General features: G+C 42.2%; 2 protein-coding genes across 2 annotated transcripts in view; one reads left to right on the top strand and one right to left on the bottom strand.

Annotated features, from left to right (window-relative positions):
* The window catches only part of SCCPDH (saccharopine dehydrogenase (putative)), a 43459-nt gene extending 35730 nt beyond the window's left edge, over window positions 1-7729 (top strand). Inside the window, exons 8-12 of the mRNA XM_050950432.1 lie at window positions 754-873; window positions 957-1013; window positions 1447-1558; window positions 4619-4700; window positions 5749-7729. Of these exons, the coding sequence (XP_050806389.1) occupies window positions 754-873; window positions 957-1013; window positions 1447-1558; window positions 4619-4700; window positions 5749-5854 (477 nt within the window). The 3' untranslated portion in view covers window positions 5855-7729. The remainder of the gene's footprint in view (window positions 1-753; window positions 874-956; window positions 1014-1446; window positions 1559-4618; window positions 4701-5748) is intronic.
* The window catches only part of LOC127050057 (kinesin-like protein KIF28), a 53356-nt gene continuing 33205 nt past the window's right edge, over window positions 6842-26992 (bottom strand). Inside the window, exons 16-23 of the mRNA XM_050951592.1 lie at window positions 26255-26362; window positions 21518-21792; window positions 19475-19609; window positions 18666-18832; window positions 16273-16376; window positions 10183-10333; window positions 9742-9935; window positions 6842-6997 (exon numbers count right to left, since the gene is read on the bottom strand). Coding sequence (XP_050807549.1) covers window positions 6842-6997; window positions 9742-9935; window positions 10183-10333; window positions 16273-16376; window positions 18666-18832; window positions 19475-19609; window positions 21518-21792; window positions 26255-26362 — 1290 coding nt within the window. The remainder of the gene's footprint in view (window positions 6998-9741; window positions 9936-10182; window positions 10334-16272; window positions 16377-18665; window positions 18833-19474; window positions 19610-21517; window positions 21793-26254; window positions 26363-26992) is intronic.

Here is a 26992-nt window from a genome sequence, read left to right as displayed (position 1 = left end):
CAGCATCAAGGTCAGAAATGCGCTATGTTCACAGTGCGTGGGTACTGAGCTTTTACACATTTTCTCAGCAGTCTCCTGAATCATTTAAAACAAAGTTAGTTTTGCTTGTGTTGAGGCAAAAAAAGATGGGAAATGTAGTTTTAGAGGAGGAAAAAAAGTAACGTGTATCTGGCTTACAATCTGTTTTGCACTGTTCTCTTGTTTACCATATTCCCTCTCTACAGCTTGCACCACAAGATTAGTTATTCTCCCCTTATTTTTTCTACTCACTGTGAATACTGAAAATGCAGCGTTAGTCAGAGATGGTTGGAACTGAGTGTATCTGTATATCAGAAACGGTACAGCAGCACAGCTGCAGCGTTTCTAGTGTAGATACTTTGTACAGCGATGGAATGGGTCCTTCTGTTGCTCTATTAAATCCACGTCTCCAAGAAGCAGTAGTTAGGTCAATGGAAAAATTTTTTCTATTGACCTAGCAGTGTCTATACCAAGGCTTAGGGAAGCTTCACTATGTTGCATAATGTGAAATTTTTCACAGCCTTGGGTGATGTGCAGTACTTAAGTGATCTGACTTTGTAGTGTAGACCAATCCTAAAAGTTGTTTGAAGATTCTTCAGAATTTTTCTGCTGTGGAATATCTTTTGACATCAGCACAGTGGAATAGTTTTTGGGGTCTTAGATAAGAGCTGAGAGGCAAGTAATTGTTACATAAATCTTTTACTGAAAACGTATCATTTTGTATTCCTGTATTAGGTGCAGTATGCAGCTTACGCAACGGTGGGTGGTATTGCATCTGTTATTAAGCTGATGTTTGCTGGCCTTTTATTTTTTCTTCTTGTGAAGTTTAGCTTTGGAAGAAATCTCCTGACAAAAGTAAGTATTGTTTTTCATTTTTTAACATTTCAGAACGCTGGTCAGTTGCTTTTTGTAATTTAGTTTTGGGTTTTCTTTTGCAGTACCCAGAACTTTTCTCTTGTGGACGTTTTACAAAGAAAGGACCAACACAAAAGCAGGTAATTTAATTCTTTCATCCACAGTTATACAGCATTTTGGTGTTTGCTTTTATTATGCAAATTACAGCACAAAAGTCTAGAGTCTGCCACTTAGGGGTGTGTCTACACTGCAATAAAAACCCTGTGGTGGAAACTCTCAGTGCCTGAGTTAACTGACTGGAGCTCTTGGGGCTAAAAATTGCAGTGTAGACATTGGGGCTGGAGCCTTGGCTCTCAAATCCTGCAAGGAGGGTTTTAGAGCCCAAATATCTACACTGCTATTTTTAACCCAAGTCAGTTAATCTGGGCTGAGAGACTAGAAAAGTTGTTGGTGCAATATATATTGTCCTGCAAAGGTATAAAAAGTGTAGTACACTTGCTGGATACAAATTGTTGTATTACACAGAGATGGACACTCTGTAAATGAATGTACTACTTGTCTTCTGCATTGCAGATAGATGGATCATCCTTTACAATGACATTTTTTGGTGAGGGGTACTGTGAGGGCCAAGATCCACAAGAGGGCAAACCAAATGTAAAAATCTGCACCCAAGTGAAAGGACCAGGTAAAGAAGCCAGAATGTTTTATTATGGTCATCTTAAAAATTCAAGGTCAGCTGTTTGTCATGTACCCCTCTTCTACTGACCATTATTTTTAGCATTGTAAAGAGTATTTACAGTGGCTTCCAGCTATATTCATAGTTACCAGCTGTTTATAAAGAGGCAGTGATGGTGGAAGGAAATCCGCTTGTGGGTGTTAATAAGCAAGAAGTTAAACTGGGGAAATGAACCCACTAGATGTAAATAACACTACTACGATTAAAAAAATTAGCTTACTGCCTTAACTTACGGAGGACTTCCATTTCTTGTAGCAACCTGGAATTTCAATACTAATTGCATCTTACTCTGTTGTTGTTCCAAAGCTAAACGCAGCCATTACTACTACCAAGCTACTTTTCCATGATTTTTGGGAAGAGTGCCTGTGTACTGTTATTAATTTTGATGGAATATAATAGGCACAAAGAGTTAAAGGTGTTATGACCCTGTCAATGTCTAATGTTAAACAATGTTGAGGGTTTGGTGTAGAAAGACCTTAACCTGCTTAGCATCATGGCAAACACATCATTAATAAAGGATTAAAAATAGTTCTAAAGTATAGAAAAAAGAGAAAAAAACAGTTACATGCTTTTATTTTAGCAGCATGCCTTGCTTCCTTTCCCTCTAGCTGGAAATTTTTTAAAAAAAGGATGCCCCCATCCTCAATTGCTGATGTTTAGGTAGTAACAACTGTCTTGGGAGGGTGGGGCAGAAGTTCGTTGGGCTGGAGCAGTTCCTGTTCTTAAATCCAATCCCTTTTCCTAAAAAACAAAAAAGACACACAAAAGGAGAAACAAAAGAACTGTAAAAAATAGAAGATGCACCTTTGCACTGGTGTTGACTCACTTCCATCCCTACTACTGAAAAAAACACTATTGCATATGGTTTTATTGGCCAGTCTGAGACCTGGCAAACTTGTACAGGTTTTAACTGCCTCTTGATTACAATCTTACAGCAGTGCTGCAAAATACGGTCTATACCAGACTCTTATTAGACAGAAGGAAAAGGAAAAGGACACACAGTGTTTGTAAAAGAGTCTTTTATCTCAGATGGTGGATGGATTGAGGAAGCAGGTGGAGGTGGTGTTACCTGGGTCCCTTTCTGGAGCAGGAAGATGAAGGCCTAGTTGTGTGTTATGGCAGATCCTGGTGTCCCATGACGCTGTGGGGGTGGAAGCCATGATGGTAAGTCTCTCTGCAGCTGTTGTTGGCAGATAGCTGCTTCTTCATGTCTCCTTCCTCCTCCAAAAAGGAGTGGTGGGTAGAATAACCCATCCCCTCATATTGTCCATTAGTAAGGCCTACTTCTAGTACAATGAATTTTGATTTTCAGTCACACCCTTCTGTTGTTCACCAGGCATGATATTAACACCATCCTTGAGTTATATTAATAGGCCTTTTGTTTGTATTTATTCAGTCTGTTGCCTTTTTGCCTCTTTTCCCATCACTATATGTTGTTAATAGCTTATTGTGACATTTTATGAACTTTTATTCATATGTCACAGTTGAGCTCACCATTAAGGTATATTTAAAGGCCTAATTCTTACAACAGTACTACTTTATGTAAATTTATTCAGTTTCTGATATTAGTCTCACTTCCTAGATGGAATAAGCTAAAAGTGATGTGAAGAGAGAGTACTTTCATGATACTTTTGTGATTGTTACAAATTTGCCTCATGCCTTACTGTATAGTTACCAGTCTGTTGTAATTGGACTCAATTACTGGGTCCCATATACTTTTAAGTTGACTGTGGTTGACAGTAAGGGAGTCTAGGGCTCACTCCTAGGCACAGACATCTAGTCTGATGTCCTTAATTGGGATGTGGATACCAGGGCCCAGCTGGCCTATGGTCACTCTGGGCTTCTAGTTTAACTTCTTTGGGGACAACTTGGGAGGAAAACAAGGAACACAGGTTTAGCCAAGTAATTTCTTTGCAGCCTAGAGTTACAGATTTTTGAAAAGAACCGAGATGTACCTTCCCTGAGTCTCATCTCGCCTTGTGTGTTTGTTCTCTTTCCTGCAAGTCCTTATTGCACATGGCTGTGCTGAGGCCCTTGATCTTAAATATGGTCTGTGTCATGTGCTTATCCTGGGAGCTTGTTCTCTTTATAAGGGCCTGCAAGAAGGAGACTAGTGGTCCATGGAGGTGGGCCTGTAGTCAAGACAGTCAAAATCAGTGGCCTAGATTTCAGTCTTAATGATAAGGAAAAGTTGTAGGCCCAGTTATTACAAGACTAATTATGGGCTTTTATGTATATTTTACAGCTGAGCTCAAAGTGTCAAAATAATTTACAGTAATAAATGTTGATAGGAGAAGTTGCAAAAGGGAGACAGATGGAATTAGTACAAACAAAAGGATCTACTGATATAACTCAAGGACTGTGTTAAGATCAGGCCTGCTAAACAAGAAGTGTGGAACGAGAAATCAGTGAACCAAAGTTAGGCCTAATTAGTGGACAAAATGAGGGGATGGGCTATTCCACCCACCATTCCCTTTGTGGGTCTTTAAAGACAGACAGATTGGTTAAGAGCAAGCCTCACCACATGGCTGACACCTCCCACTGTCTTCTGAGACCTGAAGGATGTCCTAGCTGGAGAGTGGGACCTAGAGAACACCACCCCCTCTACAGCTGAATCCCAAACACTGATGAAATAGGACCTGACTTCAACAGCAGCAGTCTCTAAACTAACTTTTTCTCCCCTAAAAGGTCAGTTATTACTATCTGTCTGCCAAACAGGGATTTTTCTTTTACTCTCCAGCTAAAGGGAAAAGGAACATTGTTAAAATGAAAACCTTAATACTTTACAATTCAAATACTTTAACTGTTTCCTTTATCTTAAACATACTTTTATTAAATGATATTCCCCCCCGGTACTAAACCCTGATCCATGTTGAACAGTGACTGGGTTAGGTTAACACCTTTGGCTCTATATTCCATCTAATTATATACACCAGTCTTCAAACGAGCTGTGTCACACCATATTGGTGCTCAGTAGAGATCTACTCCATTATCCATATTTTTTTGCAGATGCTGGCTATGTTGCTACAGCAATAGCAATGGTTCAGGCAGGTGTAGCGCTGCTAAAGGATGAAAGTTCTCTTCCTAAACAGTGAGTCCTTATTTTCCTACGTACTGTATGTGTGCACTCAGGGGTTCTTTTTAACCCCCTGGTCCTCTGTGCATTTAAAATGGAGCTGGAAAATGAACATCCAGGAAACACACAGCATGCACCTTATATATCAAGTTATCAATCTCTTGAAACAAATTGGATGTGAGCTGTGTCTTGACAAAATCAGCCACCTTTAAGTTCTGGAAAAACCCCATGCCAAGCAAAGCTTTCCATAATCCAGTGCATAATTAATGTGAGAATTGGTTATTACAAATTCAAGTATTTAAAAAATAATCACTTTAATTCTGATATCTTCTGTAATTAGAGGATTATATATTTATGGAGTTAAGTCTTAATTGTCCATATAGCTAAATTTAGCTTTTTAGTCTTCCCCCTACTGCCCTGGGGCTGCTTCTCTGGCTGGCACAAAGGAGGTGTAATTGAAGAAAATTCACTGCTGCATACAGGAAAGAAGAGAAGCATAACTAAAATTAACTTTTGGTTATTTGGACCATTAAGATTTTAAATATTACAATATTTATGTAGCTATCAAACTATCTTTTTTGTATAAAAGTTACTTTTGAAGTGCTTCAGGCCTGGCCATGCTGGTAGAGCTGTGTGTGAGAGAACTTGTCACTGATCCCTGCCTTCATGGTGGGATTAGCATCAGCACAGAGAGAAGGTCCTGGGGAAGCAGAAGGAATCTTTGAAGAGCTACTCCTGGGTCTAGGACCTGATGCAGCAGCATTTCCCTGCCCCCTGCTGCATTAACTGTCCATCCATGAAGGCAGGGGTAAGGGCAGGTTTGTGTCCTTGGACTGTAAAATCCCTAAAATGAGTTTGCATCATCCCAAGAGCTTCTGTTGCAGGCACCAAAATCCTCTCTCTCAGTTAATTCATAAGTATTAACCATTTGTCCTACGTACAATATTGCCATCATCTTTGGTAGTCAGGTAAAATGCATCTAATTTGAGGACTGAATTATATTAAATGTCACAATGATCAACTAGTGGTACATCTTTTAATGGTTTTATAATTCATTTAACAGAGGTGGCGTATATACTCCAGGAGCTGCTTTCTCTAAAACAAAACTGATTGATCGGCTGAACAAACATGGCATTGAGTTCTCTGTTATTAGCAAGTCAGAAGCCTGAAGCTTCAAAATAATGCCAAGGAAAACTATAATTGCACAAACTAATGTACCAAGAGCTTCTTCAGATGTAAAAACCTAATAAAAATATTTACAAATGAGTTGTAATGTTGCTAACAATGGCATTAAAAGGATTATAGCATTTTGTGTAATCATTAGTGAACTAGCTGATGCAAATAGATTAATACTCCTAAAGCATGAGGTGGTGTTAGAGGAAATTACTGCTTCAGCTTCTATTTAGATGCCAAAAATTAACCTCTTTCAGCTCATATTTATACAAGATTATAATGGGATGCATGTATGTGTTTTAGGTCTGATCCTCTATAGAACTTTACTAGGTATTGGAACTCCAGAATGGTAGATTGGGGCAGTAGGTTCTAAACATCAAGTTGTCAGTCAAGGGATTTATGGAATAACTCCATTTACCACAGAAGGGTCTGGATAACAAGTGCCTTAGCTAATCAAGCCATTACTTATGACTATTTAGAGGAAGGGACCACTTATTTGTGCTGTTGTCATTGTGTATGGTTTGGTGCTTACACAAATGACACTTCAATTTCTTGTAATTCTCAGTAACTTGCTGTAATGGGCTTTACAGTAGGAAAATTCAACTCCTTATTTCTAGGAGTAGATGGACTAATTAAGATAAAGACAGTTAATACAGGTCAAAAAATGCTAACAGCGTCTGCACTTACATAACATGTAAGTGAATTTATCAGGATACATGCTTCATGATATAAATCTTACAAAGGTATTTCCCTCCACATTTCTAGAATCATGAGTAAGTGAGTTTCAAAGATTTAGTATGACAAGCAAGTGGCTTTGGTCCATCTTTGTGTATGGTACAGTATATGACCTACAGCACTTAAAATTACCACATACTCTTAAACTGAAGTCTGTACAAATTATCTGGGTAATTAACAAGAAAGCTGAGCTGCTTGATCTTCCAAGTACCGATTAAGTAACTAAGTCACTGTTGCTTAAGAATTACTTACTTAGGCCATGCTTTCTCTCTCTTCTTTTTAACTATAAGAGCAACATCATTTTTCAGTCTGCATATGCTAGATTCAAGCTGCTCCCCAAAATCCTTCAACATATGTGACTGTCTCTCTGTAAAAAGACGTAGCATCTGCAGGTTATCTTCTTCCTGCAAAAGACCAATAAAATTAATGAGTATATATTGGACTCAGTGTGCATGCTATTTTATACATCTTTTGCTTATGGATGTCAGAGTGGTGATTAAGGCAGGAACTAAAAAATAGAAGTTGAAAGAACAGTAAATTCTCTCTAAAGCAGAAAGGATGGGATAAATCACAGTTAAATTGAAAACTAGATGTGGATTCACAGCAGTGGTGCTGCCTGTTGAACAAAAATAACACACATCACATAGCTGAGTTGGGAAAGTGAAGGAGGAGAGCAGAACAGGTCCTCAAGCTAGAATCAGCAGCAGTGAGTCACAGTGGGAAGATATGCAATGCTTTTCACCTCTCCAGCCATCTCTCAATTGCACTAACTTTCACACCTCCTCCCCCATTAAGGATCAGTTTACACACACAAATTGATAGCAGTGATGTAGAGCAAGTGCATTTCTACTAGTTCTTTATGGCCAAAATAGGCTCCTAACAAATACATTTAATATCCTAGCACTGTACCAACTTGTTTCTATAAGAAATAGGAAAAAAACACCCACTTGTGGTCAAACTAGGTACAGACAGGTGTGTATATTTTCCTTTGGTACTTAGTCACACTGGTACTAATGACCTAACAACTTCTGAGCACTGGGTTTTGAAAACGGCCTGTAGTATAGATCAATTCAGTTTTGCTTGCCCTTTGCAAGGATCTTGTGACTATTTTCCCATAATAAATTTTTATTCTACAAGCAGAAAAGGTGAAATGACTCTTTTTTACAATGTCTATTCCTACAGAACTAAGTTTAAAATGGAGAAGTGATAATAAATTTGCTTTATTATAGTGCCAACCCCACTACCAAAGGTTCCTGTACATGGCTATAAGAATAGTTTTCCATATAGCAATACACATTTAATTCCTATTATACAAAATGTCTGCTACTTCTCAATACTCTGTAGCCTAGTCTGTACAGGTCCTCAGCATTTCAGAAACTATAATTTAAAACACAGAATGAAATTGCAGCTCCTTCTGCAGATACAGCACTGAGGATTAGGATCAAATGTAAGAGAAATTACTGATTTGCAAGGAGTTGAACTAGCAATAGGCTGGTAGTGGCTACTTCTATGTTTTGTCCCCCTTAGAGTTTGGTGTTCATGCTTCATAATGTATAACAAAGGTCTAAAAGATCTCTTACATTAGAAATTCAGATCTTGTCTACGCTGTAAGACACTATAGGTGATGGAAGTTACAACATTCAATACAAAAAAAGGAAAATTTTCTTTCAATAGTTAATTTTTTTCCCCTTAATGACTATTTAATACTAAAGACCTACAACCAGAGGAAGGCTAAGTTTTTTCAAATCTGAAATGAGGAAAAATCTGTCTGATGCTCCTTTCCACCCTCAACAACTGAAGTCCTTAACTGTCTATTTTTGAATGTAAAAAAAAAAAAAAATCAAAGTAGTAAAAAAAGGTCCCAACACCCTTTTGCCCATTTCAGGTCATCCCACTTTTACTCCTAATGTGCTGAAGCACAGTACATGTAAAATGAATAATTACTGAGTCACAACGAAGTGAAATGAGTTTGCTTACTCACATCTGGAGTAGCCCTGAATCTTGATTAAGCTGCTGTAAGGTACGCAGTGTAGACAGAGCCTGAGAGGCCAGAGCAAGTAGCAATCTACCTATCTCTGTCTTCGACTTTGTGATAACACATCATATTTCCCTCCTCTATTGACGTACAGAGAATCCTATAGTTGCTATTGAAGTTGTGGGCAAGATGTGATGTACACATAACTAGTTATGAAGGACTGAGAATGAGCAACCAAACAAGGTTAACTGAGCAGAGTGGTAGCAGCCTGAGAGAATGCACGCTGCATCTAAGGCTTACTGTAGGCAGAGTAAGACAGCTACAAACCTGTAGTTGGCAAGGAGCTGGAGACTGGGGCCCCTTGAGTGGAGCTTGGGCAAGTGAGCAGTAACAGCAGTTGTGGCCTTGACAAGGGAGAGGAGGAGCAGGTCAGGGAAGCCTAGAAGCACCAGGCAATCACTGTTGGTAGCAGCTGCCATTTACAGAAACAGCATAAAAGACAAGCAGCAAAAGGGGTTGATCCTGCAAACTGCCCATTTTCAAGGGGCCTCCAGGCTATCAGCTATAGTCTAACTGCAGTGTTATGCCACGCAATCAAAGAGACTGACTTTTAATAGGGGACTGACCCATTTTAGAGTTTTTCATGTAGAAATATTTTTCTTCCACAATTATGGTGCTCAAGGGATGTAATGAGGCTTTAGTGAAACAAGCCAGGAGAACCACAACGTGGAGATTTTTCTGCAGACACATCTTTCTAGGGGTTGTAACTAGAAACTAGTGCATGTCCTTTCTTATGAACATCATCACAGAAATGTAGGTTTTGAAGGGACCTTGAGAGGTCATCAAGTCCAGCCCCTTGTCCTCAGGCAGGACCAAGAAAAACTAGACCATCCCTAACAGGTGTTTGTCCAACCTGCTCTTAAAAACCTCCAATGATGGGGATTCCTTTGGAATTCTATTCCAGAGCTTAACTACCCTCATAGTTAAAAGTTTTTCCTACTATCTAACCTAAATCTCCCTTGCTGCAGGGAGGGAAACGGCAGCAACAGCAAAGGACAAGATCAGTTGTATCTTCATTCTTAGGTAGTCAAAGCTTGGAATACACAATGGTTTTAAGTCATAAGAGAGTCTTGGTTCTCATTTTTGAAAACTCCATAAAAAAGTTATACATACGGGGGGTTTGTTGTGCTTCAGCTTCAGGAACTGCCCTCTCACTATGTTCATGTTTTGGTAGAAGACCTTAAGAGCTTTAGCAAAATCAGCATCATAGCTGGTCCGATGGTTGCACATCTGGTCAGCTTCCTTTGATGAGAGAGGCTGTTTGGTCATGTTAATTGCCCTTTTATTAGGAGACTTTAATTTCTTACCTAGAATGCACAAAAGGAGGGATTTTATTAGTTACCAATAAAATAAAACCTAGACTGACAGAAAATATTTTGTTCTGCATTTTTATATTGTCATTAGATGAAAGTGATGAAATTTCATCCATACTTTTTTCCTCCAATGAGAGAATAAAGTTCAGTGGCATGTAAACAAACTCTCAGCACCAGCTGTGCCAGGAGGCTCTAACCACAGTACATAACTGAAGCATGCAATTTTATGGTTTGCACTGACTTTCATGGTGTCCTGTCTCCCATCTCTTCAGTTTATCTTTAAGAAATACATTTTCTTCCCTTAAAGCTCTGTTAATATCTCTGAGAAGCTCAGTCTCCTCTTCCAACTTCAGCAGCTTCAGGTAAAGATCAGATATCTGGTTAGTTGTGCCCTATAAAAGAAAACATTCAAGTATCAACACCAAGATGGATTTTTAGCTATCAAGGACTTCTACAGATGTACGGTTTTAATGGAATCATGACCTCCCCGCAATGCAAGCAGTTATGTACCACACACACTGTTCATGCTATTGTGCAAACTAAGTCTGAGGAGCATTTTATATTTCAATCCACTGATCAGAAATGCCATATGTCAAGGTTCCTCCCCCACTTTGAACTTTAGGGCACAGATGTGGGGACCTGCATGGACACTTCTAAGCTTGATTACTAGCTTAGATCTGGTAACTGCCACCATCCAGAAATTTCAGTGTCTGGAACACTTCGTCCCCCCAAAACCTTCCCCTCCCTGGGCAGCCTTGAGAGGCTTTTTCACCAAGTTCCTGGTGAACACCGATCCAACCCCTTGGATCTTAAGGAGAATTTAACCATCCCCCCCTCCTTTCCCCCACCAATTCCTGGTGAGTCCAGATCCAATCTCCTTGGATCTTAAAACAAGGAAAAATCAATCAGGTTCTTAAAAATAAAGCTTTTAATTAAAGAAAGAAAGGTAAAAATCTTCTCTGCAAAATCAGGATGGAAAATACTTTACAGGGTAATTAGATCCATACAGCCCAGAGGAACCCCCTCTAGCCTTAGGTTCAAAGTTACAGCAAACAGAGGTAAAATCCTCTCAGCAAAAAAGGAACATTTACAAGCTGAGAAAACAAAAATAAGACTAACACGCCTTGCCTGGCTGTTACTTACAATTTTGAAACATGAGAGACTGATTCAGAAAGATTTGGAGAGCCTGGATTGACATCTGGTCCCTCTTAGTCCCAAGAGTGAACAACCCCCAAAACAAAGAGCACAAACAAAAGACTTCCCCCCCACCGAGATTTGAAAGTATCTTGTCCCCTTATTGGTCCTCTGGTCAGGTGTCAGCCAGGTTTACTGAACTTCTTAACCCTTTACAGGTAAAAGAGGCATTAACCCTTAACTATCTGTTTATGACACCATAGCACATTAACATTTATTCTTTCTTGATGTGCCACCACTTTGTAGGGCCCGTATACAAATTTTATAGTCACACAATATCTGCCCATACAAAATCCTACTCACCGCTCTTTGATTCAGCCGTTCACTCTGTTTTAATGCAAGATTATTTTTAAAAATCAGTATCATTTGACCAAGATAAATTAGACCAGATCTTAACAGGATAAAGACCGTCTTTTGCAAGCGTGTACAGAAATACTGGCTATCTAGGAGTGACTACAGTATGAAAGACAGAGAAGCATTTAAATAGGAACTTCAGTGGTTTGTTTTTTAACTAATTAGGGACTATGTGACATCAATTTACCTTTTAGAAAATCAGATGCTGCAGGTCCTGCAATAAATGATCCAGAGGAAGCAAGAAAAATAAGAGCAAATGCTCTTATTGGAAAACAGTGTGCCATCCTAAATAAATTCAAATTAATTGACAGCAGAAAATAAAGAACAGGTCTGTGTACAGCAAAGCACCTATATGATTGACAGTTCTGTTACTTGATCTACAGGGACACTCACTTGCCTTTCATTTATTAACACGCCATGGATAATGATGACCTCTTTCTAAAGTGTTTCGAGAGATGATCAGAAGCACTATGTAAGAGCCAGGTATTTATTATTATTCAAGTGGTCATTCATTTTCTTTAAAATGTAACTCAAACTGTTAGTTTCTCCAGTTGAAACAATCATAAACGATGAGCTAAAATAACTATTTTGCAACCAGTTCATTTCAATGAGATTTTTATTAGAATAACAGGACACACAAGTGTTACCAAAGTGTAAAGAAGAGTCAGACCAGATTCTCAGCTGCTCCAATGTCCTCTGAGGTTGCTAATAGTAGTGGCCAGGGGGTGCTACGCTGCCTGTAGGAATTCTGAGGTCATGCTTGTTTCCTTCTGGAACGTACAGGTCACGGGACTGCAGGGTAGCCCTGGAGACCTTTCATGAACGGAGTGCCTCATTAGTCTTTGAATCAAAAAGTGAATTGCCTTCAAAGGGAAGGTCCTCAAGAGTGATGTGGACCTCCCTGGGCATTCTCGATACCTGGAACCGGGACGAAATCTTCATTGCCACAGATGTAGCCATGGTGCATGCCACTGTGTCCGACGTGTGAAGTGCTGTTTGTAGGGAAGTATGAGTTATCAGCTGCTCTCATTCAATATAGATTTTAACTCATTCCTATGTTCAGGAGTAACCCTGTCCATAATTTGAGACCGCATGTCCCAGTGTGAAAGATTTGGTAATTAGCTACTTACATCTGGAGGCAGGGTGACTAATAAGCTTTATGTTGATGTACATCCAAATTTTTGGGGTCTTTCTCCTATGTGTTAATTCGGGGGGGGGGGCCTTGTGGTTTGGACTTCTCCTGGACAGCTACTACAAGAGGTTCTGGTAGTGGGGGAGAAAAAATGTATTCCAAGCCCTTGGCAGAGACTTGGCCTGTCGCCATGCTTGGATAGAGTTGGAATCTATGCTGGAGTCTGCCATGGTGTTTTGCAGGTTGCAGCAGCCCCTGATTTATAGGCATGGCAAGGTACAAAATGTTCAGCAGTTTGTGATTTCTCTTGCACCACCTCCAATAATATGTTGAAAGACCCTGTGATGTATTTAATAAGATCCAGGAACATCTTAGAAAGTGCCAACTGGAGAAGTTCACTGCCTACTGGAGAAGAGGACAAGGGGTTCACTGCCACATTGGGAAAGATGAGGAAATTGCAGCTGGGATTTCTTCTTTGAAGGGTTGCAGATGTGTAATCCACTCAGCACATCGAAGCAGACGTGCACAAGTCCAGCACACTGAAGCTGGAGAACTTTGCCTAGCAGTACCTGTCAGAGTGGCACTCACGCTCTGTGGCCTTTACCCCTTCTTCAGCTATTTAAGGGCAGTGCCGCCCCAATTTCCCTTCCCCTGTTTTTTCTCATCACCTAGAGCTGGAATCAGAGCATTCTGTTGTGGTATCTCAGATTTTGTTGTACACAGCTGAAAGTACTACCTTAGGTTTAGTTCTAGTAATTTAGTTAGGACAGATTGTTATCCTCTCCAGAGTTTTAACATTGTTCATTCCCAATATGACCCTCCACGTGGTGCCTGTGGTGCTTGAGAGAAGTGCACATTAAAGAAAGGTAACATAAGAACATAAGGTGCTCCATATCTGCACATCAATCAAGAAAAGAACACAGGTGGTGAGGGACATGCACTTCAAGCAGCACCTTACGGAGCAGGCCATGAGACCCCTACAATCCTGGGGACCTCCAGGAATGTCCGGCCCCTCAGACCAACTTAAGAACCGAAGTGAGTGGATGTTCCTCAGTAAGACTCTGATTCTCTCTGCCTCCTGGGGAAGGCATCATTCTCCTTCCTTTGGTCCTCAGGGGAAAAAGGCCTCAAAATGGACTGCAACCACTCCAGAGCTCAGGAAGATTCTGCCTCCTCTTCCAAGAGTGCAAACTGATACTGTGATTCTTCTGGTACACAAGATGGCGCTGGAGGATTTACCCACTCTCAGGTACTAAGGCAGCATCAATTGGAAACTGTAACTGTAACTAACTCCGGTACCGTCCATGGGATGCCCGTTGAGTCCAGTACCGATGACATCAGCCCTAGTTCTTCACACACCATTGCCATAGTAGGCAGGAACAGAGAGGCAAGGCAAGTCTGATACTGACTCCCCAGTTATTCAGGAGCATTCAGCTGATGGGATGACTTCTGTGTGGTCCTCAGTGCTGCCAGGATTAATGCAGACTTTGCACCATAATCTGTATTGTATAAGGCTCAGGGTGGGCAGCCAAGGTTGACCTCTTTATTGGTACAAAGGAGCCCTTTGGCACAATTACTATCTTCAGTACCAATGAGGACTGCAGGGCAGACCATGTCTAGAAGATCGGTAACAACCCAGCCTTCAGTGTTGTCTTCTGTTTTGGTATCAAGTGGGAGTGCGATTCCCCAGTCCTCAAGGCATTGACTTCTGTATCTGCCTTGGTACCTATGCAACTGATGTACTGGGCATCAGACGAGGCTGGATGTTTGCTCGCTCCACCTGCGGCAGCTCTCCCATTGCCTTCAGACGACTTGGGGGTTTGTCAGGATTGAGCTCAGGGACATTCTCCTCCTGTACGCTGGCTTTGAGACATCATTATCGTAGATTGTCAAGACCTCCTATGGATCACAATCAGTACTGAGACTGGCACCACTTCCACAGTAGGGACTCATGGACCAGTGCCTACTGGCTATCAATGCCATATTTCTATCACCAATGGCCTCCTCGGAATCCGGAGGTCATTCCTTGATCTGAAAATTCCCACTCTTCAACACACTCCTAGGCAAGGTCATCCAACCAGTCTCTGGTATCCCCTTCTCAGCCACCCATCTTGCAGACTCAGATGGAGGCTGCTTCCTCAGAGCAGGTTCAGCCTGAGCCACTTGTACAGGGACCTGTGCTACCGCAGGAGGTTCCAGTGGCTCCACTTCTTTCATCTGCCTGACACCAAATGAGACTGTGGCACTGGCCTCTTCCTTTCCAGGGGCTGAGGATTTCAAGTTTTGCATCAGGAACTCCTGAAGTGAATGGCTTCAACCGGAGTTTGTGCAGGAACATACCCACAAGCTAGAGGACATTCTGCAGTCCTCCCTATAAGTGATGCACTGTTAAAACCCGCAAAGAGTGCTCTAATCTCATCTGGCCCATAACTCTTTTGTATAATAGCAGCTGATGAGAGATTGTGGCAAGGAAGATACAAGTCCATGCCTAAGGACAAGGATTCTACTCATGGTATTCCCTGATTCGCAAATCCAAGAGAGGAGTGGGATCTGTTCTTGATCTCCAGGGTCTCAAAGGTACACCAAGTACATGAGATACCAAATGGTGACCCTAGCTACTATCCTACCAGCTTTGAATCGTGACTGGTTTGTTGCTCTTCATCTTCAGGATACTTATTTCCATGTGGCAATTTTCCTGAGCCACAGAAGTTTCTGAGATTTGTAATCTCAGGGCAGCATTATCAATACACAGTGTTCCCCTTTGGCCTTTCTTCAGCTCCTTGGGTTTTAACCAAATGCATGGTTGTAGCAGTGACTCTTCCCGGGAATAGAGGAATACATGTCTTTCTCGGCCCAGAAAACTGGTTCAAATCCAGAGATCAATTCCTTAATCATGTCTGGTTCACACTGCATCTCTTCAGTCACTTGAGTTTGATCCTAAACTAAATCAACTTTAGTACCAATGCAAAAAGTTGAGTTCATTGGGCCCAACCAGATTCTACAAGTTGGCAGGTATTTCTACCGAGTGAGCAATTTCACACTATTCATCATCTGTCTGTGTCCCTCCAGGGACACTGACTGCTGGAGTCTCCCGCCCTGAGGCCGACAGCCCAAGCTGTCAGCCCCATGGCCATTGTCATTAAAGGAGTCTATTAATGTATCCCAGATTTTAAGAATTAGTTGCAACAAAAACTATGTAACAGTGGTGCTTTCTAAAGCATTATCTGAAGCAGGTCAGCAGCTAGAAGACTGTAGTGTAGCTGTTTGATAAAACTCACGAGTGGACAAGATGCATTATCTAAGACAGTGATTCTGTGCTGTACATGTGGATCACTGCCTCACATGAAATACTACATACTTCCTGGGCCTCAACCTGCAATCTTTAATCACTAGAGTAGTCCCGTTAAGGTCAAAGGACTACCTGTGTGAATAACTACTCAGACCTCGTCTACACTAAAAAAAAAAATTAGGTCAGCTTAACTACGTTGCTCAGGGTTGTGGATTTTTCCAACCCCCTGTCAGTGCAGGTAGTGTCTATGCTGAAGTGTCACAGTACAAGTGTAGACAAGCCCTCAGGGAAGTAAAAGCTTGCAGGTTCATCAGATCCCTTGTTTGACCAAAGAATGTTACTAAGACTTTAAGTGGACTCACCAGACCAATATTCTTTGCAATCACAGTTTTTGGATTGTCAACTATAATGGTGCCCTCATTTGTGACCATGTCTTGTAGGGAGTAGTCCAATTCAGTGCACCCCTCTGCATTGTGGGAAAGAGAGGCCAGTTAAGACTGTGGTCACACTCCTTCACTACTATATTTGTGTTGTACATCAGTTGAAATATTTAGGGAGAAATAAAAATAACTTCGCTCCAAGCTCTGACAAGTGTCTTCGAACTTACACCGGTAATCTCCATTTTCTCAAACTTGCCTCCAACATATAACATTTGTATCACAAATCTCACATCGTATGTTTGATTCTTTTAAACACACACATCAACAATTAAAACAGCTAAAATTTCAGACACCAATTTCACAATTAGCTATGTTAAAGTTCTAAATACATGGGGTACCGGGCTGTAAACCTACAGATTTTTAGGCCGTGTCTACACGTACAGTGCTGCAGCTGCACAGTTGTACTGATATGGCTGCGCCACTGCAGCACATCTGGGGAAGATGCTCTCTCCCGTTGGTGTAATAAAACCACCTCTGTAAGTAGTGGAAACTATGTCAATGGAAGTTCTCCCATTGACATAGCACTGTGCACATGAGCATTTATGTCAGTGTAACTTATGTCACACAGGGGGATGTTTTTCCCATAAGGAAGATGTATTTGGGGAGACTTGGGACTGGAAAGGCTGTTGGGGTCACCCTCCAAAGAGTAACTAGGTTGGTGAAAGACTTGTGGGATGGCTACTGGTGCCATGGAACTGCACCACAGCTACACAAAACGTAGGCCCTCAAGGTTACCGGTCTGTGTAGTCCCCAGAATGTCACAAGAACAGTACAGATTTTTTTTTTTTTGGAAAAATGTTATGAACTTTCATTCCCCTCTCCTGTTACCTATCCTCTTCTTTCTGCCATTGAAAAATAGAGATTGGACGGCGGGGCGTGAAAAGATGGAATCAGATTCTGCCAGTTTGTCTGGAACCACAGATGACTGTGGAGGGGCATTCATGAAAAATTCATGGAAGCCTGTGACCTGTTCCTGACTTTTACTAAAAATATCCATGACAAAATGAGGAGCCTGGGCAGCTGCGGGTGGAGCTCCCAGGGCCCTCGTGGTGGCTGGGAGCCGCAGGGATCCCCCTTGCCCCAGGCGATGGCTGGGAGCCGTAGTGGATCAGTCTGCCATTTCCAGCCTCCGCAGGGGACTCTGCAGCTCCCAGCCGGTGCTGGCTGAAGTCACTGAGTCTTTGGAAGTCACAGAATCCGTGCCTAAATCGCAGCCTTAGTAATAAGTAATGCCACAGCACCTCCAAGATGTCCTGACCCGATCTATTATACCTGAGATAGCAGTGCAATCTAAGCACTCAAACCTCAGAGATTTAGAGCCCAAACACATTGCAAAAAGCACTGCATACACACACTGCTTGCTTCTGTGGCTACTGGCATCCATGTTCAATCATCTTCTATTTTTAGTATGGACTGAACAACTTACTGGCCATGCTAGGGAACTAGACCCATGCTAGGGAACAGTAACTTTGTCTTAGATTATAACACTAGGACTAGATCAAAACCTAGCATATAATATATTCCCTAACACAGTCAGGAAACTGTCACCCTGTCCATATGAATGCTAAACAATAATGTAAGAATATGGATGCTCTTAACAATAGTACCAGAGCACGTTTCTACTTTTACTTCTAGCCAGCAAACCAGTCTGACAGGTTGACGCCCCCGTCCTGGCAAGTGTTTGCTGGAAAAAATCACTGACTCTCATGAACGTGAATATTGGGATTTACTAGCTGTGGTATTCATGCAGTCCCACTACAGATGCTGTTCCTCCCACCCTGAAGGGTAGAGGACTGAGAATAAGGAATCCTGTCTAATGTAGGACTACACAATATGTTTCTCATTCTTACAAAGACTTGGAGTATGGCCTTGAGAAAGTTACTTAGCTTCTCTGTACTTCAGTGCCCTCACTTGTAAGGTGAGAGTAATAATGCTTATCTACCTCACAGGGATGTTTTGAAACTTATTTCATTAATGCTTCAAAAGCAATGAGATTCTTAAATTTGAGATGCCACAGAGCTACTTAACAGAGCCTGCTTTTAGCATCAAATGATGTAAATGATTGAATCCTTCTAGGCTAGGTTGACACATTCATTCTAAGATGGTTATGCCAAGCAAATTCTCATCAGTCTTTCAGTGTTTAAATACCGGACTAATATTAAATTCAAGTGTCACAGTAATAGAAGTGAGCATGCTCTGTCTTTCCATCAGGCATTTTATATTTGAAAAGGATGCTAGAATATGGTTTGATTCTATTTACAACCCATAGCCATGAAGAACTATGCAAATTAAAGAGAAATATTGTAAAGAAATACCTTGAAGTCCCCATAAGTCAACAATTAAAGCATTTTTTTTTAAATAATTTAAAAATTCGTGGGATGCATTTAGAGCTGAGAAGTGAACTGTCTCTTCAATCTTAGCATTCATGTTTTTCCAGACAGGCTTTGTGTATAGAGAGTGTGGAAGATCATAAACTCTGTACCTAGGGAAATGAAACATTAACATAAAATGTAAATAAGTGCCCAGTTCAGCATTTGAAAAGATCAGCTATTTGAACAAAGAAAATGTGAACAAAAGAATTATGGCAACATTTTGAGGTCAGCTGTTCCCTCTTGTTGAATAGAACGCTTTGTGCAGGCACACACCAACCATGTTATATTACTTCACTTGATTCATTTTCAGGGTTTATTTTGTTGACTGTAGCAGTCTGTCACTGAACATTTTGTCACCGTCTAAAAATGCATTTGCTTAAACGGTTTTAATGATACAAGATTTTATTTTGTATTATGAAGCTTAAAGCTTTCTGTCCTCCCAACCCCCACCACTCCACAGGGGTGTTTTGCTCCTATTCACTGAGGAAATTCACTTTGGTTTGGAGCAAACGAGTTCAAATATTCCTGTTCAAAGCAGGGCTTGTTCCTATTAACATGTCCTTTAAGAGGACAGCTGAGATTTTGAGCCTGTGACATTAAATAAATCCTGCAGCTCAGAGATCTAACAGATGATAGTAGTTCATTCAATTTGGAAACTTCTATTAGGATAAATATGAAACTGCTCTTGCTTTCACCAACGATTCCAACTGAGCATACTGTGAAGGAGGCAATGAACTAACAAAACCCCTCACCCTATCTGAATGCCCCGTTCGGTGACTTCTCTAAGCCATTTGACGCCAAGGCACTGTAAGATGTGAATCTGGAAATCAATTCTTCTTCCCAGCAATTCCAAAGGGTCAATGACCATACTGTCCTCTCCAAAGGCTCTAAAAATGTAGAAATAAGGATATAACATGTCAAATCTGGGTCAGCTGTCACAGCAAATATAAGACAGTGACATTAGTGAATGAATCAGGTCAGTGAGGAGGAGGCTGGGAACAGAGGCAAGGACAGCTGTTTACACACACATATTCTGGTAACCACCTACGATAGGAAAGGAAACCATTTGGAAGGGACTATATATTACAAATCCAGCTCATTTCCTTTGCTACTGGCACTCCAAGATGACAAGGTTAGGAGATAGGCCTGGTATCCTTTGAAGGAGTGAGAGAGACAGGGGTTAGGAGAAAACAAAGAGAGGGGGAAGGGAAGTATAAGAAGATCCTTGAAAGACAGACCCAGAATAGACCCAAAAAGCAGGAAGTAGAGAGGCAGCGAGGAGAAATGGGCACGCAAACACCTTCCAAAAATATTTTTTCATTCTGGCCTTAGACACAAGCAAGTTCCCTAATTCAGTGGATTACAACTAAACTAACGGGTATTTAACTCCAACCTTATCAAGCTTTCGGGTGGTACAAAGCAAGGCTGAACCATGAAGGCAGACACAAGTTAGCTTAGTACACTAAAGCACACAAAGGTATTTTGTAAGAGTAAGGGTACATTTACACTGGAAACTTCAAAGCGCTGCCGTGGGAATACTCCGACACCAGTGCTTTGAAGTGCGAGTGTGGTCGCACTCGAGGGGATTAGCTCCGAGCAAGCGCTGGGAGTGTGGCTCCCAGTGCTCGGAGCCTGTCTATACTAGCGCTTTAAAGCGCTCAGACTTGGCTAAGTGGTGTTTAAAATAGTGCTAATTAAAACATGTTACCAACACATTTTTAAAAAACAAACACACACTACTACTACTCCAGTCTAGAAAGGATCATCACCTGCTGCTCCCACTACCCTAAGCATTCCAGGTCAATTTGTGGTTTCGTCCGGCCTTCCGTGTGTTTAACAACCTTCAGTTATGGCGATGGCAAATTTGCTTACAAATACACCTCAAACATCAGACAAAGCTGCCATTCATGGGGCTGGGCTCTAAATTAGTTGGTCACGTGATTTTTTTGGAAACCCTCATTGTCCTTGACCTACAACTACTCAGAAGTGTCACTGATTGAAAACTGACTAAAGCTTCACCTCTGCTTCCTACAGAGCAGAGCTACGCAAACCACAGCTTGAGAAGCACTGGTGCAAAACGTTTGTGTTTATTGTCTCTCTGTCCCCTCAAACCTGTTTTATCTGGAGCATCACCAGTGCCTTCTCCCACACACTACTACTGCCTCCAAAGCTTCCCCACCTAACATTTCCAGGACAGCTGAGCTCAGTGGAATACTACCTCATGGGCTTAGGGTGCTTCATAATTGTTATTCAGTAGCTGGTAAAGCATGACAGAAGATAATAGGTAGTTATTCATTATATGCTTTGTTCCTCTTTCCCAGAAGGTCCAACAAAACTTCACATATTTTCAATTTTTAAGTCTCCCAGTAAAGCCCTTCCTTGCACAACCCATCTCCATCTGGCAAAGAAGTCTGGTAGCAGTTCCTTCTAGAGGTCATCAGTGTGGTTCTTTTACTTAGCTAGGGGAGGACCCAGGTAACAACTCAAGGGACTTCACTTCCCAAGGGCTGAGCAGCTGTCATCGTAGCGCCCAGGGAGATCAGGATGGACCTGGACATCAACAGTATTGTCACATGGTACATTTTCCCCATGTGCTAATGTCTTTGGGTCAAATCCTGCTCCTGTTTATACCTGTGCAAACCTGTTGGAATTTCACTTGGCCTTTATATTTTCCTCCATGCGTTTAGCCTCCATCTCCTACCAGACATATCACCCTGTGAAATTCCTGAATTGAATTTTTTTTGAAGTGATCTTAGGTAGGAGCTAGTTCAAACAAGGCAAAGGCAAACCTTTACCTTCCATCACTGGAACACGGAGCTATATTTATAAGTAGAATGGCTTCCTCCATTCCTTCAGAGTTCAGAACTTCCGTTTGTTCTTCCAGCTTCATGCAGTAAGCAAGTGACTGAAGCCAAATGTGGGCAGATCCTAAATGAATGACCTCAACAGGATCCCAGAATGGGTCACGGTCTTGGTCCACATACACATCCTCGCCATCTAAAAACTGCTGGTAAACCTCCTCCATAAGGAATTTTCTGTTGATGAACTTGGCCTTAGACCACACCCACACCTACAAAGGCACAGGAAAGATGATAAAATGAATGGTCATCGGTAAGGCCCTACTAAATCCACAGTCCATTATGGTCAATTTCACAGCCATAGGATTTGAAAATTGGTAAATTTCGCATTTTCAGCTGTTTATATCTGAAATGTCACGTGTTGTAACCATGGGGGTCCTGAGCCAAAAGTGGAGGGGGCGGGTTCAGGTTTCCAGAGGCGGAGGTGGATCTGATCTCCCCCATGCTGCTGGGAATGCCCCAGCCAGGGGCTCCTAGCTGCTAGTCCTGGCTGGTTAGGGAGGGACAAAACTTTCTCTTCCTCTGCACAGCTGCTCTTGGGTTCCTCTGCAGAAAGCTCCACACCCCACCCCGCACCCCACTTCTTGCTCCCATCGCTCCGCAGCTGCAGGGGGAGGGGTACAGGTTGTACTCCCCTACCCCCACGGCCGGCTCCAGGCACCAGCTTATCAAGCAGGTGCTTGGGGCGGCAACTCTGGAGCGGGGTGACACTTGAGGTATTCAGCGGCAATTCGGCAGAGGGTCCCTCACTCCCGCTGGGAGCAAAGGACCTCCCGCTGAATTGCTGCAGATTGCGATCGCAGCTTTTTTTTTTTTTCCCCCCGTTGCTTGGGGTGGCAAAACCCCTGGAGCCAGCCCTGCTCCCCCCAGATGCAATTATTAGCTTGTTTCAGTAATATAAAGAAAGGTCATGTGAACGTGACAGGATTTATTGATTGATGCTTTACAGAAGCAAACAACACCCAAGGCTCAACTCCCTGATTGGTAGATATTGGCATCAGAGTTTTGTAGGGTAGTGATCTCAAACTTGTGAGCCATTGACTTAAGTTAACAAAAACAAGTGGAAAAAAAAAAGTTCTGGTTTCAAATGTCATTGATTGAATGTCAGCCTGGAGCATCCAGCAACTGTGTCTTTCTTCATTCCCTGCCTCTATGCTGAACACCCCTGTCACTATACTGAACACATCTGTCCGTGTTTAGACACGGCTCTCTCTGCATCCACCGAGTTGGTTGGAATTGTCAGACAGCGCCTGGCTAGGCTTGCAAGATGGGGGATTCTGCCTTCTGCTGAGTTCCAAAACTGTAGCATAGGCAAACTACAGTCTGCTTCTTTCACAATATTTTTGTAGACAGGCATCTCCACTCTACAATTCTTAAAGCCAGGAGCTGCAGGAAGTGAGCTGAAATCCACCAACAGGTGCATTTGTGCAGGTCAAAAATATGCTCTGCTTTTAAGAACCTTGCTGCAGGTTGTTGACACTTTTGAGCCGTTTTTGCTACATCACTTGACTCTTCCCCATAGCACTAGTATTGTCTGAGCTTCTTTGCCATGCAAAAAACACCTGCTGAGCATTGGCATTTAACTCAGCACTGTCAGAGTGGTTTTCATTTGACTGTGCTCCAGCCCAGAACAATACATCCATTACTCTGTGGTACCCTTGGCAGGCTCTGACATGTCAAGTTTCAAACCAAGTGATTAAGTCCACAAGTCCTGTGGCATTTTTAGCAGCAAACTGAACCTCCTCATTCAGCTGATCATCGTTTAGAAGGGCTGATAATTCTGTTAAAACCTGTGTTTTCGGTGTCAGTGTCAGCTCTTCTGAGACGAACTCAGTAGTACTTCAGGGGAGCTGCATGGTATTATTGTACAGGCCAAAACCAGGAATTCCAACGAGTAATTCTGGCTCTGGGGGAAGTGCAATTTTTTGTTCCCGAATTTCAGTCATTTCAGTCGTGTTTGCAATGTGCTGCCTGTATCGAAGTTTGCGGCTAGGGCAGTGTTAAAAGATCTTTTAATGTAGCTGACCAGTTATCAACTTTACCAAACATCTCCACAGCTCACTGACAAGAGGAATTATATGTGCATTACATGTAATATGGACAACATTTGCAATTAGACCTTGGAGAATCCATTTTAAAGATTTTGTCATGTAAGTTGCATTGTCACTTACGAAAGCAGATACTTTGTGAAAGTTCACACTGTATTTGAAACAGTTTTAATTATTGCTTGAGAAACTGTAGTGTCAACAGCATCGAAATAGATGCAGTCAGCGGGCACTGTCAGTTTTCCTATCGGTACATCTTCAGCCTTGTCAGAAATAAAATCAAAGAACATGCAGTACATAGTAGTCTTGCTCATCTGTGGATTCATCCAAAATACACCTCTACTCTGATATAACGCTGTTCTCGGGAGCAAAAAAATCTTACCGCGTTATACGTGAAACCACATTATATTGAACTTGCTTTGATCCAATGGAGCGCGCAGCGCCGCCCCTCCCGGAGCGCTGCTTTACCGCATTACATCCTTGGTAAGCAACTGGCATTTTGTACATTCTGTTGAATGAACTCATGCAGCTTTGGGTGATCAAGTTTTTACAATGATATATTAGCACTTCCAAACGCACCCATAAGTTCCATTCTAGCTAAATAACGAGTCTCAGAGCTCTCTGTCATCTTCTTAAAAAGAGAAGAAATCATTGTTTTTTTAAAACTTTCTGTTATAGCTGTTGTAGCGAGGTCACGCAGCCCTCTTTCTGAAGCCCTCTTTTTGCCTTGATGGGTTTCCAAGTCTAAATGGCGCTGATCCATTTCCTGTCGTGTGAGATCCAATGAAACACTGCAGCTTGTACAAAATAGTTTGTCACCACTGACATGTAGAATTTGGCTTCCAAATTCTTTCACATGATCCTCTGCAGTAATCATTTTTGAGGCTTCTGATTTACTTTGCACACTCATTTTACAGTAACTGCATGTGTCTACTGGTAGGCAGTCAATTGAGATCACAATGCTACAAAACCTATCCAATGTCCATATATACCAGTCAGTGAGTTGAGCCCTGAGTGTGATTTGCTGCTGTAAAGTATCAATCAAAAAATTCTGTCAAGTACTTCACCTTTCTTTCTATTTTTATTGAAATAAGATGATAATTGCATGAGGAAGGGGGGCCAGTTCTCTGTACAATGTCCTCTCCCCAGGCAGCTACAAAGGGAGGGGGACAGGAAGCAAGTGGAGAGAAGGTCCAGAGCTATCTGCAGCTGAGAGATATACCCAAGAGCAGCTCTGAAGGGAAAAAGTGAGTCCTGTCCTCCCCCAGCCCTGCTCGGACTAGGGCTCCCAGCAGCACAGGGAAGATCTGATCCAACTCCACAAGCCTCCTTCAACTGCGGAGATTTCTGGGGCTGCTTCCCAGTCCCAGAAAGCGTCCTGCAGCAGGAGGCGGCACTCAGAAGTGGATCTGGTCTCTTCCCCTCCCTCTCCCCCCAGATCAGCTGTGCAGGAGATGTACAAGTCCTGTCCCTCCCCTGCCCAGCCGGAACTAGGAGCCCCTTTTGCTGAGGCGCTCCCAGCAGCACAGGCAAGATTGGACACAACTCCACAAGTCTCCTCCAGCTGCAGGAATCCTTCGATTGCTGCCCAGTCCCAGAGAGCATCCTGGAGGTGGGACAGGTCTGGTCTCCCCTCCTGAGCAACTATGCAGCCAGAGCTAGGAGCCCCCTTTGCTGGGTCATTCCTAGGAACAGGGGACATCGGATTTCATGGGGAAGAGCTTATTTCACATCCCGTGACCCATTTTTCATGCCTGTGAAATTGGTAGGGCCCTACTCATGGGGTTCCCATTTTGGTGCACTCAGATTTGCCAGATTCTTCAGCTAGCTTTACCAGTGATTACGTGCAACCCATAGGATGAACACCAGTAAGAGAAAGAGGACCTACAGTTAAGTGCACCAAATTCAGCCCTTTAGTATCTACAGTGATGCACACACTCTGGATACCTTTCTAGTATTTAAATATAACACTCCTGTGATCCCATCATTCCACACGCAGAGAAACAAGATGCTTTTAAAGGCAAGTAGAAAGCAGCACAACCTGTTTAAACCCCAGCGCCAGAGGCATGCCGCAGTACCAGGGGAGGGATGGACCGCCTCTCCGAGTATGGAGAGGTGTCATGGTCCTAACCTATAACTAACAAAACTACTAGAACTCTACCCTATGAAACTATTTACAATGAAGGAACAGTGGAAACCACTAAAAGCACTTTGCTCAAGGCAAAGGGGGGGAAGTTCCAACAGCCACATGAGCATTAAGAAGGCTCGGCGGGAGCCCCTTACACCACCGCTATGGGGGTGCCAGTGCCAAGCTAGGCATCCACCAGGGGAAAAATCTCCGACATCTGTTCTCAGGATGCTTGCACACCTCAATCGGAATAGACGTGTGCAATCACTCAAAGAAGAATCAGAGACGCTGTGTAGGGGTGCGAGAAGTTATGTGAGTGTACAAATAAGAGAAAAAGCAGTAGAGGGGGCTAAGAAAGCTCCTTGTTTGTGACAGAGAGAGCGCAGAGTTTATTGTAGCTTACATTACAGTAAATGTCATGTGTAGCTTGCATCTGATTGATTCTCTCCAGTGAACTCTGCTGCCAGCACAAGACTATGATTAATGGCTCAGCTTCTTTACCTGGTTAGTTATTTTGTTAGTCACTTTTACTATTACTTCCTTTTGCAGATCATAACCTCTGGAGTCAGATGATGCTAGATTTTTCACTTTCAATTCCAACTTGAGCTCCTGTGAAGGAAAAAAAAATGTTTCTCAAGAGAATATAACAGCACATTAGTATCCAAGTGCGGATTCAGCTAACATTCATGAAACTATGTCACAATATGGTGTAACATAAAGGATTAATATATTGAAGGATTACTATTAGAAGTTTTATTGGGTAGCATATCTCAAATACATTTACAGGAGACAGAAGTTAGAGAAATTCTAACAATGGATTAAGTCTCAACATCTGAAAGTTTAGTTCCCCTTCCCAGGGAACTGCGGATGGTCAACTTTAGAAATTTATCCAGATGTTGAAGATACCTCCTCATCCTCATCACTTAGTGCCACTCTGCTGTGTACTGCAGGCAGCCATTTTAAATCCTCCTTTTTTCAGTGTAGCACATGAGTCATTGTCACCACTAGAGAGAAATCTGGTACTAACGTAGGAGTGGGTTTTGACCATCCAATGAGTAATTCAACTAGCTCAAGTTCCTTTCTTTTGATGACCCTCTCCCCCCAACCTCACCATCATAGGCCCTTAATCTTGGGTACAAACATTTGTCCCCTCTCAGATGCAAGTATTCAAATGGAAAGCCTAGTAAAATAGCTTTCCCTCACTCCTCTAATAACCAGAGGGAGGCTCTGGAGCTTCCA

This window comes from Gopherus flavomarginatus, chromosome 4 (genome assembly GCF_025201925.1).
Source record: "Gopherus flavomarginatus isolate rGopFla2 chromosome 4, rGopFla2.mat.asm, whole genome shotgun sequence".
NCBI classification, from domain to species: domain Eukaryota; kingdom Metazoa; phylum Chordata; order Testudines; family Testudinidae; genus Gopherus; species Gopherus flavomarginatus.
The sequence above is the reverse complement of the archived record's forward strand: the minus strand, read 5'-3'. Positions and strand labels throughout refer to the sequence as shown.